Source organism: Simochromis diagramma, unplaced genomic scaffold, assembly GCF_900408965.1.
Source record: "Simochromis diagramma unplaced genomic scaffold, fSimDia1.1 OVJJ01000320.1, whole genome shotgun sequence".
In the NCBI taxonomy this organism is placed as follows: Eukaryota; Metazoa; Chordata; class Actinopteri; order Cichliformes; family Cichlidae; genus Simochromis; species Simochromis diagramma.
In genome coordinates, this window is record NW_024386773.1 from 12,964,634 (window position 1) to 12,978,095 (window position 13,462).

Genomic DNA, 13,462 nt, shown 5'->3' on the forward strand with positions numbered 1-13,462 from the left:
CAATATCAAGAAAATGAAGACAATCTTTGTCTAATGTTGAATGAAAACAATGATCATCTCTGGTGAAGCGCAATAAGAGAAAGAGGAGACTGAAACCACATCAGTGCATGCTGGGAAAGACCAATAACACTAAGCTCATCTAAAGAAAGAAGAATGAACTTGTATTTATTATGTTGCTCTTTCTTGTTTGTTTTCTCTTCTGTTTTTTCTTGTCTCCATACAGGTGATCCAGGTGTTTGTGTTTGTTTTTCCTTTTTTTTCTTCCCCCCTTTCTCACCATCTCTTCTCCCCGCTCTATTTTTCTTTCTCTCCCTCTCTTTCTTTCATTCTTTCTCCCTGTCCTATCCCCCAGTCATGTCTGTCCTGTCTGTAACAACCGAAAACCAAATAAAATAAATACATCATTATAATAAAGGTCAATCAAATGGACCAATATGGCAAGGCCATGATGATCCAGTTGGTAAAGTAAAGCCGCTCGGCATCTTTCTTGGCCTTCAAACAACAATTCTGATGGCTAAAGATCCAAACGGGACAGGCACAAAAAAAAAGAGAGAAAGAAAGAAAAATGAACCAAGTCAAAAGCTTTAGTCAGACCTACAACTATCACCACTTTAAGATGACCACGATCGGCAGAGAACACGGGATTTTAAGAGAGCATTAGTTGGGAAGTATTTCAATCTGAAAACCAAGTTTATGCTGTGAGAGGATATGATTATTATTAAGGTACAGAAATAACTGATTATAATTTTTTTCAGTCATTAAATGAAAGAATGTGATTGTGGATAAAAGTGATAGAAATGAGATAAGTGAGATAAAGTGAGGACCACTCAGCAGGGGCTTGAAGTAGAGCCACTCCTCCTCCATGAAAGGAGCCACTGGGAGTTCTAATTGAAAAAGGGAAGGTAGGGAAGAAATTCCCTCTACTCAGGCCGCCCATATTCTTCTCTTCTCTTCACCGGCTCCACTTAGTTCAAAACGCAGCTGTCAAATCGTACTAGTCAACTTACATTGGCTCCCTGTTGAAGATCGTATCAATTTCAAAATTATCTTGCTTACCTTTAAAATTCTAAACAATTTGGCTCCCAGCTATCTGTCTGAACTCCTCCATTTGTTTATTCCTAATAAAGCACTAAGATCTTCCAATCAGATGCTCGTGATGCAAATGAGGTCTCGTCTGAAGTCCAGAGGTGATCGGGCCTTTGCTATCGTAGCACCCCGACTCTGGAATAACCTCGCTCCTTATATTTGTTCCTTCGAGTCCATCCAGTCTTTTAAATTGCATCTTAAAACTTATTGTTTTAGTCTGGCTTTTAATTCAAACTAGTTGGTAATTCCGTGGCTAGTTATGCTGTTTACCCATATTGTTTTCTTGCCCTCCTTTTCACTGTTTTTATTCTAACTGTCTTATACTATTGGTCTGACCAACTGCAAAGCACTTTGATCAACTTTGTTGCATTATTATGTGCTATAGAAATAATTTTTGATTTTTGTTGATTTCAAGAATCACACTGTGGTTGTACAGCAGAGAAATATGTGCACTTTTGCAGATAGATGACACTGAGTGATCGAAAGATATAAATCAGGATTGTTTAGGATTTTTTAAATCATTGCTAAAATAATATTTACAGTAACCTGATTTTGACTTTTGCTAATGTTAGTTAGCTGAAACACACGTCTACACCCCAGCCCAAGCTGCCTGAGCCAACCCATGATGGGTTTAAACTTGAACAAGTCTAATCCCAAAGTCCAAACAGGCTGGTCAGCGGGAACGCCTGTTCAAACGAAGCAGCATCAAGTGTGCCTTGTATCGCTGGGACTCTACCAGTTGATATCTAAGAGCTCAGTATGGATCAGTGTAAAAAGATCGCAAGTCCTCACATTAGTTGAGTGATTTCTGTCTCCATCAAGCCCACATCTAAGACGTTTGGTGTCAGTCTTAGATGGACTGATGTAATAACACAGATGTAATGACCTGAATTCTTGGCCATACAGGTTCTGTAATTTATACATTTCTAACAAGAGAAATGAACTCTAATTCCCGTTTTAGTTTTTTCCCGTCCTTTTGACTCTGGAGTACAAAGACTCCTCAGTAGGTCCTGTGTAGCTGATTAACAGATGAGTTGGTCGGACGTTTGCTGAACGTCACAGCAGAATATTTGTAGGCAGAGGAGCTGGGTTTGACAGTCGGTGTCTCACCACCAGCTCTGTTAGACCTGCTTTGAAAGTTGATGGTAGAGTAATGCAGTGAGTCAGGCTGGTTTGGGGGATTCACAGTGAGATAAACTGTGTTTGTTGCAGTTTCTGAGTCTGGATACTCAAGGTGCTCCTGGAACTCTTCATAGATATTCTCCTGCAGGAAAGAATGAAAACACACCGTTGAACAGTTTATATTTGATCTAACAGGAAGCCTTTTCCATGCAAAGTGCAAATAAAATTCCTGGCCAACTCATTTCAATTGTGACTTTTCTTGTGATAACATTATCAAGCAAGATGCAGTTAGCCAGCTGGCTACAACTTAACATTGATGCACTGATCTGGCAACGGTTAGGTCATAATTTCTTGAGCATATTCACACAAGATCATTAAGAAACTGGTTTCCTCTAACAATCACATTTTTATTGGTAAAATGGGCTTCATCACATGAAAGCAAGAAGCAACCCAGCTGAAAAATCCCCACCCAAAAGTGCCAGAAACCTGAGCTTCTCTCCACCTGCATCTTACCCCAAAAGCAAGGTAATCTCCATAAACTACCACGTTATAATGATCACCAATACAGGATTAAAACGCCTGAACAAAAAGTGGTTTTGGCCTCACTGTGTAGTTTCTCCAAGTATGACAGCTCTATGGAGGTCCCCGCCTCTCCTCCAGTTGTACACTGAGCAGTGGCTCCTCACGAGTGTGTATGCTGAGCCCACTGCTCTACACCCTCTACACTACAGACTGACCTGCGCTGCAGCTGTGTTTTCAAACAAAAACAACAAGCACTGATGAATGGAAGGTTCTACCTTTTCTAAAGAGAGAAAAATCCTGCATTTCTCTGCTTTTCCAACTTAATGCTTAGTTATTGTTACTGTAACAAGCTCAACTGAGGAGACACTCCCAGCTCAACCATCTGACTTCTGAGGCATTACATTAATAATACTAATACATTACAATACAATAGAGTGAGCAGACATGACACATGACACAGCCTAAGTCACTCACCTCTTTTATATTCTGTACAGCTGCTTCATTTCCTGTGTTTTGTAATTTTGAAATTCCTGCCAAACAGAAAAGAAATAGTGCAAATTGAACAAATTTCTACAAATCTCATAAAAATTAATTCGATTTCTTCCACGAGCTCAATGACCTTTAAAGAAAGAACTGTAAGAGTTTCATTGATAATGTAGTATTTACATATTACATATTAAAATATCAATTTCAAAAAGCAAACAAAAAATGAATAGAAGCTGCTAACATCATCCTGTCTGCTGTGGGATTTTAGACATCATATGTACAAAACACAGGGAAGGAAGAGATGGTTGCTGCACAAATGAATAATAAAATGTACTTACGTTTGTAGATAAGGATCAAGACGATCACAAACACCAGCAGCAGCAGCAGCAGCAAAGTGACACAGACGATCACAACAATCACTACATCTGAGGAAATGAAGGCAAACAAAAAGTCAGCATGGCTTTATCTCCCAGACTGTGGACGCTTGTGCAATTTTATTTGAGACTGTAGAGAAATTTAAATGAAACTGTTCTTTTTAAACCTCGTGAACATCTTCACCTCACTCGTGTTCAGCAACAGTTTTAAAACATTAAATGTATGGAATGGGTCTTGGTTGGAACTCAGTTTATCATGTTCGTAGTGACAACCAAGAATTAAAACATTAAGTGTAATCTCTTACCATGACTTTTAGAAGCTGCATCAGGTGCTGTGTTTGCAGGCCCATCTGTTTATGAGGACAAACGTTTTATTTTCTTCATATAAGACAAACAAATCAAATATAAATGCATATGCAATGTTCAGTCGTGTTCGGGGAACAACCAACAAACTCTGAGCCTGGAAGCGAAGACAACAGGCAGTGGTGTATTTTATAAGAAGCTTGGATAAATAATCTGGGGCATGGCCATTTAGTGCTCTATGTTAAAACAAGAATTCTAAAATCTATTGGGAGCCAGTGTAAATAATATAAAATGGGGGTAATGTGAGCACGCTTGCTAGAGCATGGTAGTAGCCTGGCCGCTGCATTTTGTATAGCTTAGAGGCGAGAAAGAGATGATTTGTCCAAGCTGGTAAACAGGGCGCTACAATAATCTAAACACGATGACACAAATGCATGAACAATGTTTTATAATTCAGCTGAGGAACCCATATGTTGGAGTTTAGAAATGTTCCTTAAATGAAAGAAGCAGGAAGGAGGTCCAGAGAAGAATCAAAGCTTACTCCAAGATTTAGAATATTTGACTTGGCAGAAGGAAAGAAAGAGGCAATAACTTGACTGATTTTAGACTGTAGTTCTTAAGGAGCTACAGTCATGGTCTCTGTTTTATTTTTGTTTAAAACATGGTAATTGTTAGAAAGCCAATCAGAGATTTGAGTTAAACACTGGACTAAGGTGGACAGCCTACCCAGCTGGTGAGGCTTACAGGACATATGCAGCTGAATGTCATCGGCATAGACATAATAAGATTGAATTATGCCAGCTAAAGGAAGAATATAAAAAGAAAATCATAATAGACCCAAAACTGAACCCTGTGGAACCCCACAGGTTAGGGGGGTAATGTTAGAGGTAAACCTGTCAGTCCTAACAGAAAAGGTCCTATCTGATAATTAGGAAGAAAACCAGGCAGATCCAGATAGGCCAGCCAAAACCTTCAACCTGTAAAGTAGAATTTTATGGTCAATGGTATCAAAGGCAGCATGGTGGTTAGCACTGTTGCCTCACAGCGTGGGTTCTCCCCGGGTACTCCGGCTTCCTCCCACAGTCCAAAGACATGCACTTTGTGGGGATAGGTTAATTGAAAAATCTAAATTGCCCATAGGTGTGAATGCAGGAGCGAATGTGAGTGCGAATGATTGTCTGTCCCTGTGTGTTAGCCCTGCGACAGACTTGCGACCTGTCCAGGGTGTACCCCGCCTCTCGCCCTATGACAGCTGGGATAGGCTCCAACGCCCCTTGCGACCCTGACAAGGATAAGTGGAAGCGAATGGATGGATGGTATCAAAGGCTGCACTGAGGTCAAGCAAAATGATCACAGAACAATCCCCTGCATCAGAAGCCATTAATAAATCATTATAGACCCTTAAGAGAGCCGTCTCAGTGGAGTGATGCTTTTGAAAGCCAGACTGAAAAGGGTCAGCAATCTATAATCTGCATACTAAGGACCTGAACAGATTTTCTACATTTCTTTACAGTAATTTGCTTAAAAATGGCAATTTTGAAATAGGCTGGTAATTACTAGTAGAGCGAGGATCTAGATTCTGTTTTTTCAATAGAGGAGTTACCTCAGCATGTTTAAAATAGGATGGAACACAACCTTGCCTCAGTGTGCTGTTGATGACGGATAGCAATGTGGGACCAATGCTGCTGAGAGTCCCAGACAGGACAAAGGGAAGTAATGGTGAGGATTTCATTTTACCTATCACTGTAATTAAATCATTAAGTGTGATTGGATGAAAGGAAGTAAATGACCCAGGACACCGAGGGGCATCTTCATAAGGAGAGGCACTTTAGGAGATTTGGGATCTCAAGTCCATCACCTTATTTACAAAGTGATGGAGAAAAGTATTGCAATCTTAATCAGAAGGTAACTTGCTGAGTTGGAGGAGAAACAATACTGTTGATGGTATCAAATAGAATTCTTGGGTTATTCTTATGATGATTTATAAGATTATTGAAATAAGAGGATCTAGCCTTTTTCACAGACTCGTTATATAAGTGAAGAAGCTCTTTGAATTGCTCACGATGGACAACCAGACCAGTGAACTTCCAGAGACGCTCTGACCCACTCTGTCGAAGACCACAAGATTAAGTGCATATGAGAGCATGAGGGTGGGAATGGATGTTTGTATCTGTGTGTGCCTGTATGTCTGTGTCTATATGTCAGGTTGGGTATCAGACGCCACCTCTCTGGGGACATCTCAGGCCCTCCAAGGTTTGGAGGCCTATCTCCCCCTACCACCACTTCCCCTGCCAGTGGCGGACTCCCTCAGACATCGGTGCGTTGGTGGTTCTTTGTGTCTGGGGGTGGGCGTCCAGGTACACACCGGCTCACTCCTTGGCAGCCGCTTATTGGGGCCTGGAGCCTGGGGCTCGCTCGGGCCACTTCGGAGGTGGGGTGCCCCCGGCCTCTCGGCCTGGGGCTCGGTCACTCAGGCACAGCTGGCTGCCGGCGGAGCTCACGGGCGCGTCACTGCAACTCCCCCTGGCTTCTGCTCCGCGGCTGCTGAGTGAGCCCTCATCTGGGACTCTCCTCAGCTCTTTCTGGGACAGTGGCGCGGCTGCCCCTCTGTTGGTCTTCCTTGGTCTCTTGTGTTCTGGGGGCCTCTGGATGTCTGGAGTTTTGATCTCCTCCATACCTGCTTCATGCCCTGGAGGACGGGGCTGTGGCCCCCCCACACCCTCTAGCAGATCATTACATGAAGGAACCTTTTAAAAAACAAAAAACAAGCGCGTCCATGCTCACAGGTGTACACACGGGTGATCACACCCACAAACTACACGCTTTTTGGCTCCTACCTCAAAGCACACTGTGTGCTGTTGATCTTATGTGCTGCACAATAATGTTTAATATTTAGTATTTACTGTCATATTCCCATATATCATTGTGATGTTGTTTATTCTATTACTCTTGTTCTCTTCTGCTTGTTTTCTTTTTTCTTTCTCAGCAGGTGATCCAGGTGATTGATATATGCATTTTTTTTTCTCTGCCCGTTCTGTTGGTTTTTGTTTTTTGCCCTTCTCCCCCGTCCCTCTTCTCAGCTGTTTCTCTTTCCCTCTTTCTTTCTCCCCTTCTTTCTCCCAGTCAAGTCTGTCCCGTATTCAGCAAGTGAAAATAAAATAAACAATAAAAGGTGAATCAAATGGACCATTATGGCAAGGCTGGGATGGTCAATTTGGTAAAGTAAATCCGTTGGGCATCTTTCTTTGCCTTTAGACAACAATTCTGATGCAAAAGAGCCAAACGGGACAGGAAAAAAAAAAAAAAAAAAAAAAAAGAAGACCACAAGATTGATTATTTAACCAGGGTGTACGGGACCGAACAGATACAGATAGGAATCTGATATGAATTTGCATAATAATGTATACTATCAGTCATCAATTTCATTAATTTCTTCTTTTTCTAAAAGCAGGTTTTAAAATAAAAAAAACCCCCCAATGTTCCACAGTTTTACTCCACAAATGGAAACACAACAGGTTTTAACTGTTATCATTAAGTCTTCAGATTTCGCCCCAGGTTATTCTCTGTGGAAAACAACATCCCCTGTACATAACAGAGTAACATAACATAATTATAATAATTATACATGTATATAATTTGGCAGTTTTATATTTTATGAATTCCATGAACTTCATGATTTTAGTCTTTAAAAGTAGAACATTAGTGTGGTCTCTAAATCCAGCTTGATTAATGATCCTGATTGCTTTTTTCTGAGGTTTACACAATAGTTATAAAGACGTTGTGTGTGTGTGTTACCTCAGACTTCCACACAGTACTCTAGGTACAGCAACATGAATGAATACTAAAATGCACGGTGATTTATAATGCTAAAAATGCTTTTGCTCAACTCAGTACAAAGATGCTTTGTGACAGTTTGTGTGCTTTTATGTTGCACCCTGAAATTTTGCATGAAAGACTAGCCTTCAACAACAAGAGACAGTCCTCGTCATTAAAGCCTTTTCTTTTCTATAAGTGAAACATATGAAATAAAAACCTATATCATTGAGTTCTACTGCTAAACATTTTTTTTTTTTGCTTTTAAAACTTTAAAAAACAACTTTTAAATACATTTCAGATATTTGATTTGGCATGTCTTGAGTTATTATACCAGACACCCTTGCTGATGTAACCCTGCAGTTTGTGTCTCCTCCCACTCATGAACTGAGAATCTTTTTTGTTTTAGATGCATTTGTAAAGTATTGCATCATGGAGCCACTTAAAGAATCACCTTAAATTAAAAACAAAACAAAGAAAACCCCAATATCTTGGAAAGTGTTGACTATCAGGGAGCCTACAATGTAATGAAAACCACTGAAGAAGTCCGCAAACTACACTGTGTCAAACCAGTGTCCCTGAAAAAATAGACGATATTTTATGGATAGGAAGTGTCGTTGTCAGTGTTGCATTACCCTGAAAAATGTGAACTTGGTGAGGTTAATTTAAACTACATTTTAAATGACAGAAGACAAAGATTTAAAAAAAGAATTTCAAAACTGAAGCGATGTCAGTTGTGGCTGATAATTTCCTGCTATTGTGTTTCTGTGGGTTACAGGAGGTGCAGGAAATGAAAACAAAAACAGCAGCAGCTGTACATGCTACTGCTGAGCTGTGTTGCTGTTAGAGTTATAATAACAGAACTGACTTTTTTACAGGAATGGGTCTTGGTTGGAAATCAGTTTATCATGTTCGTAGTGAGAACAAACAATTATTTATTTCAGTCACTCCACTTAGAGAAGGACCATGTGGTTTAAAATCAAGACTAAGTGTGTTGATCAAGCAGCAAACTTTGGGGATAATAAATGATGCCAATGTGGAACTAACACAATCTATAGTTCCTCTAATAGACTATGTGCACCTTAGCATATGCTGCCTCCGGTGAGAAAACTGTACAGCGCTTTGTTTCCAGTGCGATATTCGTGCCTTGTTTACAGTCAGGTTTCCCAAAACAAGTCAACCAAATGGATGAATCAACAGCAATTTACATTTCTCTAGATGTCTTGGGCATTTACCAAATATATCTGTAGATGATGTTCATCGTCTTCATCGTGATATTTTTTTTCCCCCGAGAGAAAGGATTATCGAGGGTGTTATGTTCTAAAAATAACCCACAATAGGTGAAATCCACAAAGTAGGCAACTTTATTTTTTACAATTATTTTAGATGTTTTAAGGCTGTAAACCCCTCACTACACACTTTATACACTTCTCCCATACAGACATGAACATTTTCACACTTTTCTCTCTTGTTTCTCTCAAGGTTCAAACCTTTTGTAGAAAGATAAGTCCAGTATTATTGAATGAAACCAAAGATCAAACCCTGTTTTCAGGTCCAGAGCATGGAAATAGAGCAGCTGCGAGAGAATTCAACACTAACGAATCAGAAGTCCAACTTTTTGCGCTTCCTCTGCCTTTTGGATGCTACCTCAGGTGCCTTTGAAAAACGTTTCGTCGGCATTGTGTTTGTTGGGGGGAAACTTACAAACATACAGTACTGCACTTCAGAGTCTCACTGCTAGCGATCGATGTAGCGATTCTGTACTGTACAGGAGAGACGGCACGGAGGAGATCGACAATGATCTACAACTGATTAGGAAGCAGGACACAATGCACTGTAAAAAAAAAAAAAAAATGCAAAAGTGCACTAATAAAAATCAGCGAAATAGCGAGGCCGCAAAAGGTGAACCATGTTATAGTGAAGGACCGCTGTAATTTTGAAGGTAAGTCACAACATACCCTTTGTAAATACTAATGTATAGAAACCATTACCAGCAATCGTTCATTTTTTGTGTGGCTTTTTTTTCACGGTTTGTTAACATGCTGTGTAGGTGTGTACTTGACTAGCTGATATCGACATAACGGGGGAACATCTGGTTTGACTATTGTTCACCTGTAGTTTGAATGCTGAACATTTGCCTGTTTAAATCATAATAACTGTCACTATACAGAGATGTGCTTCTGAATGTGGACGATGTGTCTTCTGATTCTGTAATGCAGTTCTGCTTGTGTTGAGTGGTGTAAACTAACAATCGATTGTACACTCTTCAAACGTCAAAATTGATCATTAGATTTTTTATGACACAGCAATGGTGATTGTTCCCACCTTCTGCTCTTTGTAATTTTAATGCGATCTTTGTGTTTTTGTATTTTGGACATGATTTTGGAGTCCATCTTCACAGTAGCAACTGACTGCAAAATAAAGTTACGGGAAATGTACAACTGTACATCCGGTCTTAAAACAGGGACGGCTGCTACTAAAAATCCCTTTCTTCACATCAGCTGTATGCGGGTAACTCTTTTTAAAATAATGATTGCATTTCTCACAGTTAGCAGCTGCTGTGACTGCAGCACCTTTTGTGTGGTGCAGATCATCCACGTTTGCGCTATTTCATTAGTACATTTATAGTATTATAGTCTTTCTCAGCATTGATGAACAGATATTTGTGTGTTGCAGTCATATAGTTCAAAAATGCAGCTTGCTAGAATTAACTAATAATTTTGCACTCCATCATATTATGTAAGTATGATCACCTCTGGTTCCAAAAAACAACCTGATGGTGTCCAAAATCCAAACATTCAGACTTTTAAAAAGTTTAGAAAGAAACAGATGACAGGTCAGTGGACACATCCATCTTTGATGTTTGGGCAAACTTTAGCTTTTTACGTTAGAAACTACGTTTAAATACGTTTTAAGAATCCCTGTCATGGAACTCCTTTTGTGGTTTACTGTACATCTCAAAGTGACTCATTATAATTTGAAATAATATAAAAATCGTGACTCACCTACAGTCAGGAACAATCTGCCAAAGAAAACGTTGCTTGTTTGGTTGTCGGGTCTTTCTGCTCCACACCAGTATGTCCCACTGTCATTTAATGTTATTTCTCTCATTGTTATAGTAATTTTATTCTTTGTATCACTCATAGAAAACCTGTTTATGTGAGTCTTTCTGTTGTTTATGAGAGGCTTACATATAGATGGCTCGTCTCCCTTACAGAAAAATTTTTTAAGTGAGGAGATATCCTGTTTGTATTTACACCAGTAGGTGAAGTTCTGTCCAACAGTGGCTGATTTCTTTATTGCATCTATAGGAGTAGAAAATAGAAAAAAAGAAAAACATGATATATTTGAGACTTGTTTTCGTGTATTTGAAACTCAGAAGCTGAAAATGCGTAATACTCACATGGGGGCGCTGGGGTTGAGAGGTTAATTTTTACTCGTTTGAGTGAAAATCTTCCCTCATTTGATACCACTGCGCACCAGTAGACACCAGTATCCCATCGGGACACATGACTGATAGAGGCGCTAAAGCCATGGCTGGTGAGAATAATTAATCCTTTCGACTTTTGAGGATTAGGATGATTTGTTAATAAAATATCTTCACAGGTGAAATTGTTCTTTCTGCAGAAAAACATGAACCCAGACATGTAATCATCTCCAGGAGAGTCACATGTTTTTTTGTACAAAATGAGATTCAGTGTTCGTTGGCAGCTCTCAAGCTCTGTAAAGAAAACAGTGAAATCAAATATTTGTCATCTTATGAGGACTTGGAATGTTTCTTTCATGTTCAAATTAATTTTCCTAAGTCTTTTGGCAATGATTTGAAATACATGGGGAATAGATCTCTTACGTCTCTCATGATCCAGTTCATTTTTATAATAATAATACTAATACTACTACTACTACTAATAATAATAATGATAGATGTGCTACATTTCTTACCAGGTTCTGGTTTCTCGTCTTTTCTGTCAGTCGAGTTTGATCTTCGGTTTAATTTACACTTATCTTTAAGGTCTTTAATGGCTGCATGGTGATTTTTCCTTTTTGTATCATGGTAAAATCTGCCTTCAGTTTCATCTTTCTCAGAGCTTTGAGTGGTTGTTTCATTGGAATCGACTATATCATTGTCTTGATGTGATTTATTTATTTCAGGATATTTGCAGGTGTCTTGAAACCATCCTTGGTGACATGCTTTCATTCCAAAGCTGACTTCATAACCTGCAAATCAAAGAGACAGTTATATTACATCATATTCTGCAAAAGGAATCTCATTCTCATTTTACACTGTCAGCCACACGCAGTCCGGTTTGATCTTAACCTCTATAGTGTCTCATGTTTGATATGTGAGATTTTGTGACTTCTATATCATCAGTGTGAGTCCTCTTGAAAAATCTAAAAAAAAAATGTGCATAATACATTTTTAAGTAATAAACAGAAAAAAAATGCCAGAATTAGCAAATATACAAATTAAAGTATTTCTTCAATTGTCAGAAAGTTTAATAAATGCTCCAGTTAAAAAAAATATTCTGGTAATCATTTCATGGTTCAGACATAAGTGAAAATGCCCTTCCAGTCCAGCACGTCTCAGTTTTTCTGGACCTAATAAAGAAATGCTGTCAGCACAAATATTTGAGCTTATATTGTAATAAATAATTAATAATAATAATAAAATAGTGACAGAAAAATGTACGTCCTATAATTATAAAACAGAAATGGTTTGTTAATGCAGAGATTGTTTTCTTTTACTGTGAACCCATTTTTTTCACATAAAAAAAAACTAAAGATGGACATTTGTGTCACAGAAATTACTAAATTTTTACTAGATAGTAGATGAAGTGATGAAGAAGAATGAAAGGCATTATTTAGTATTTCTTATCCCACAGAAATAATATATTTGCACCACAGTGATATGTTTAACATGATGATTTTTATAAAATTTGCACATATTAAGAATTGTCCCTGCACCACATGTAAATGTTTAAATTCATCATTAATTGTGTGTTTATGATTATCACAACTGTGTGTATGTGACAGCAAATTTTTAAGTAAATTAAAATATTGTACAGTGTCTTTTCAAAATTATTGTTCAGTTTGTGAGTCTGAGTATTTTATTATTTGCAGCTGGATTTCCTTCAGGTTCACTGTCAGACTGTTTCTACATACAGTTTGCATCCCTTTAGTGTTAAGCGGTCTTAAAAAAGATTACACCACATCAAAAATACGTTTGTTATCTATAATATTATACATTCAGATACACTCTGAGTGTTAATGTGTTAGCAAATGAATGTTTGTACCTGTCGTTATTGAGAGGACGAGTAGCAGCAGAAACTTCATTATCTGGTTTTGGATGTTTGTTTAAGATCTTGAAGTCTGAATTATTTATCTGCGGTTTGTTTCCTGATATCTTTTTCCCTCCTCGGTCTGTTGGTCTGCAGTGATCTTTCATCAATTTCGGTTTTAAGTTACCTAAAATCTTCCTGCCCCACTTTTCAATCTGTCCATTTTTTTTGTCTTAAACAGCTCCTTCCGCTTTGTATGTTGCTTCCTCTAATTGGTGGTAAACAGGAAATAAATGGCGTGTGTGGTGGAGAATCATATCACGCTTTGATTAACGGGAAGTCTTGAAACTGGGTGACAAAAATAGCAGTTTGTAGGTATTATAGAAAACTGCTTTTATCAGTTAGAAGGAGACGGGTTTCTTTTGTTTGCACAGTTCAGTAATGTAAACTGAGCTTCATGGATTTCAACATATAAAG

The 13,462-nt window shown here is 38.6% G+C and overlaps 1 protein-coding gene across 2 annotated transcripts; it reads right to left on the bottom strand.

Annotated features, from left to right (window-relative positions):
- Positions 1 to 351: 351 nt before the first annotated feature.
- LOC120719989 lies at positions 352 to 13,215 on the bottom strand. Of its 2 annotated transcripts, none has more exons than XM_040009562.1 (8): positions 13,001 to 13,215; positions 11,649 to 11,924; positions 11,110 to 11,327; positions 10,712 to 11,011; positions 3,896 to 3,940; positions 3,555 to 3,641; positions 3,205 to 3,260; positions 352 to 2,350 (listed from the first exon to the last, which is right to left on the bottom strand). In XM_040009562.1, the coding sequence occupies exons 4-8, from the start codon at positions 10,848 to 10,850 to the stop codon at positions 2,087 to 2,089; spliced, it is 591 nt and encodes a 196-aa protein (XP_039865496.1). In that variant the 5' UTR covers positions 10,851 to 11,011; positions 11,110 to 11,327; positions 11,649 to 11,924; positions 13,001 to 13,215; the 3' UTR covers positions 352 to 2,086. The 2 variants fall into 2 exon arrangements, with proteins under 2 accessions (XP_039865496.1, XP_039865487.1); XM_040009553.1 differs by having other exon boundaries at positions 11,110 to 11,427.
- Between the last annotated feature and the right edge of the window lie 247 nt (positions 13,216 to 13,462).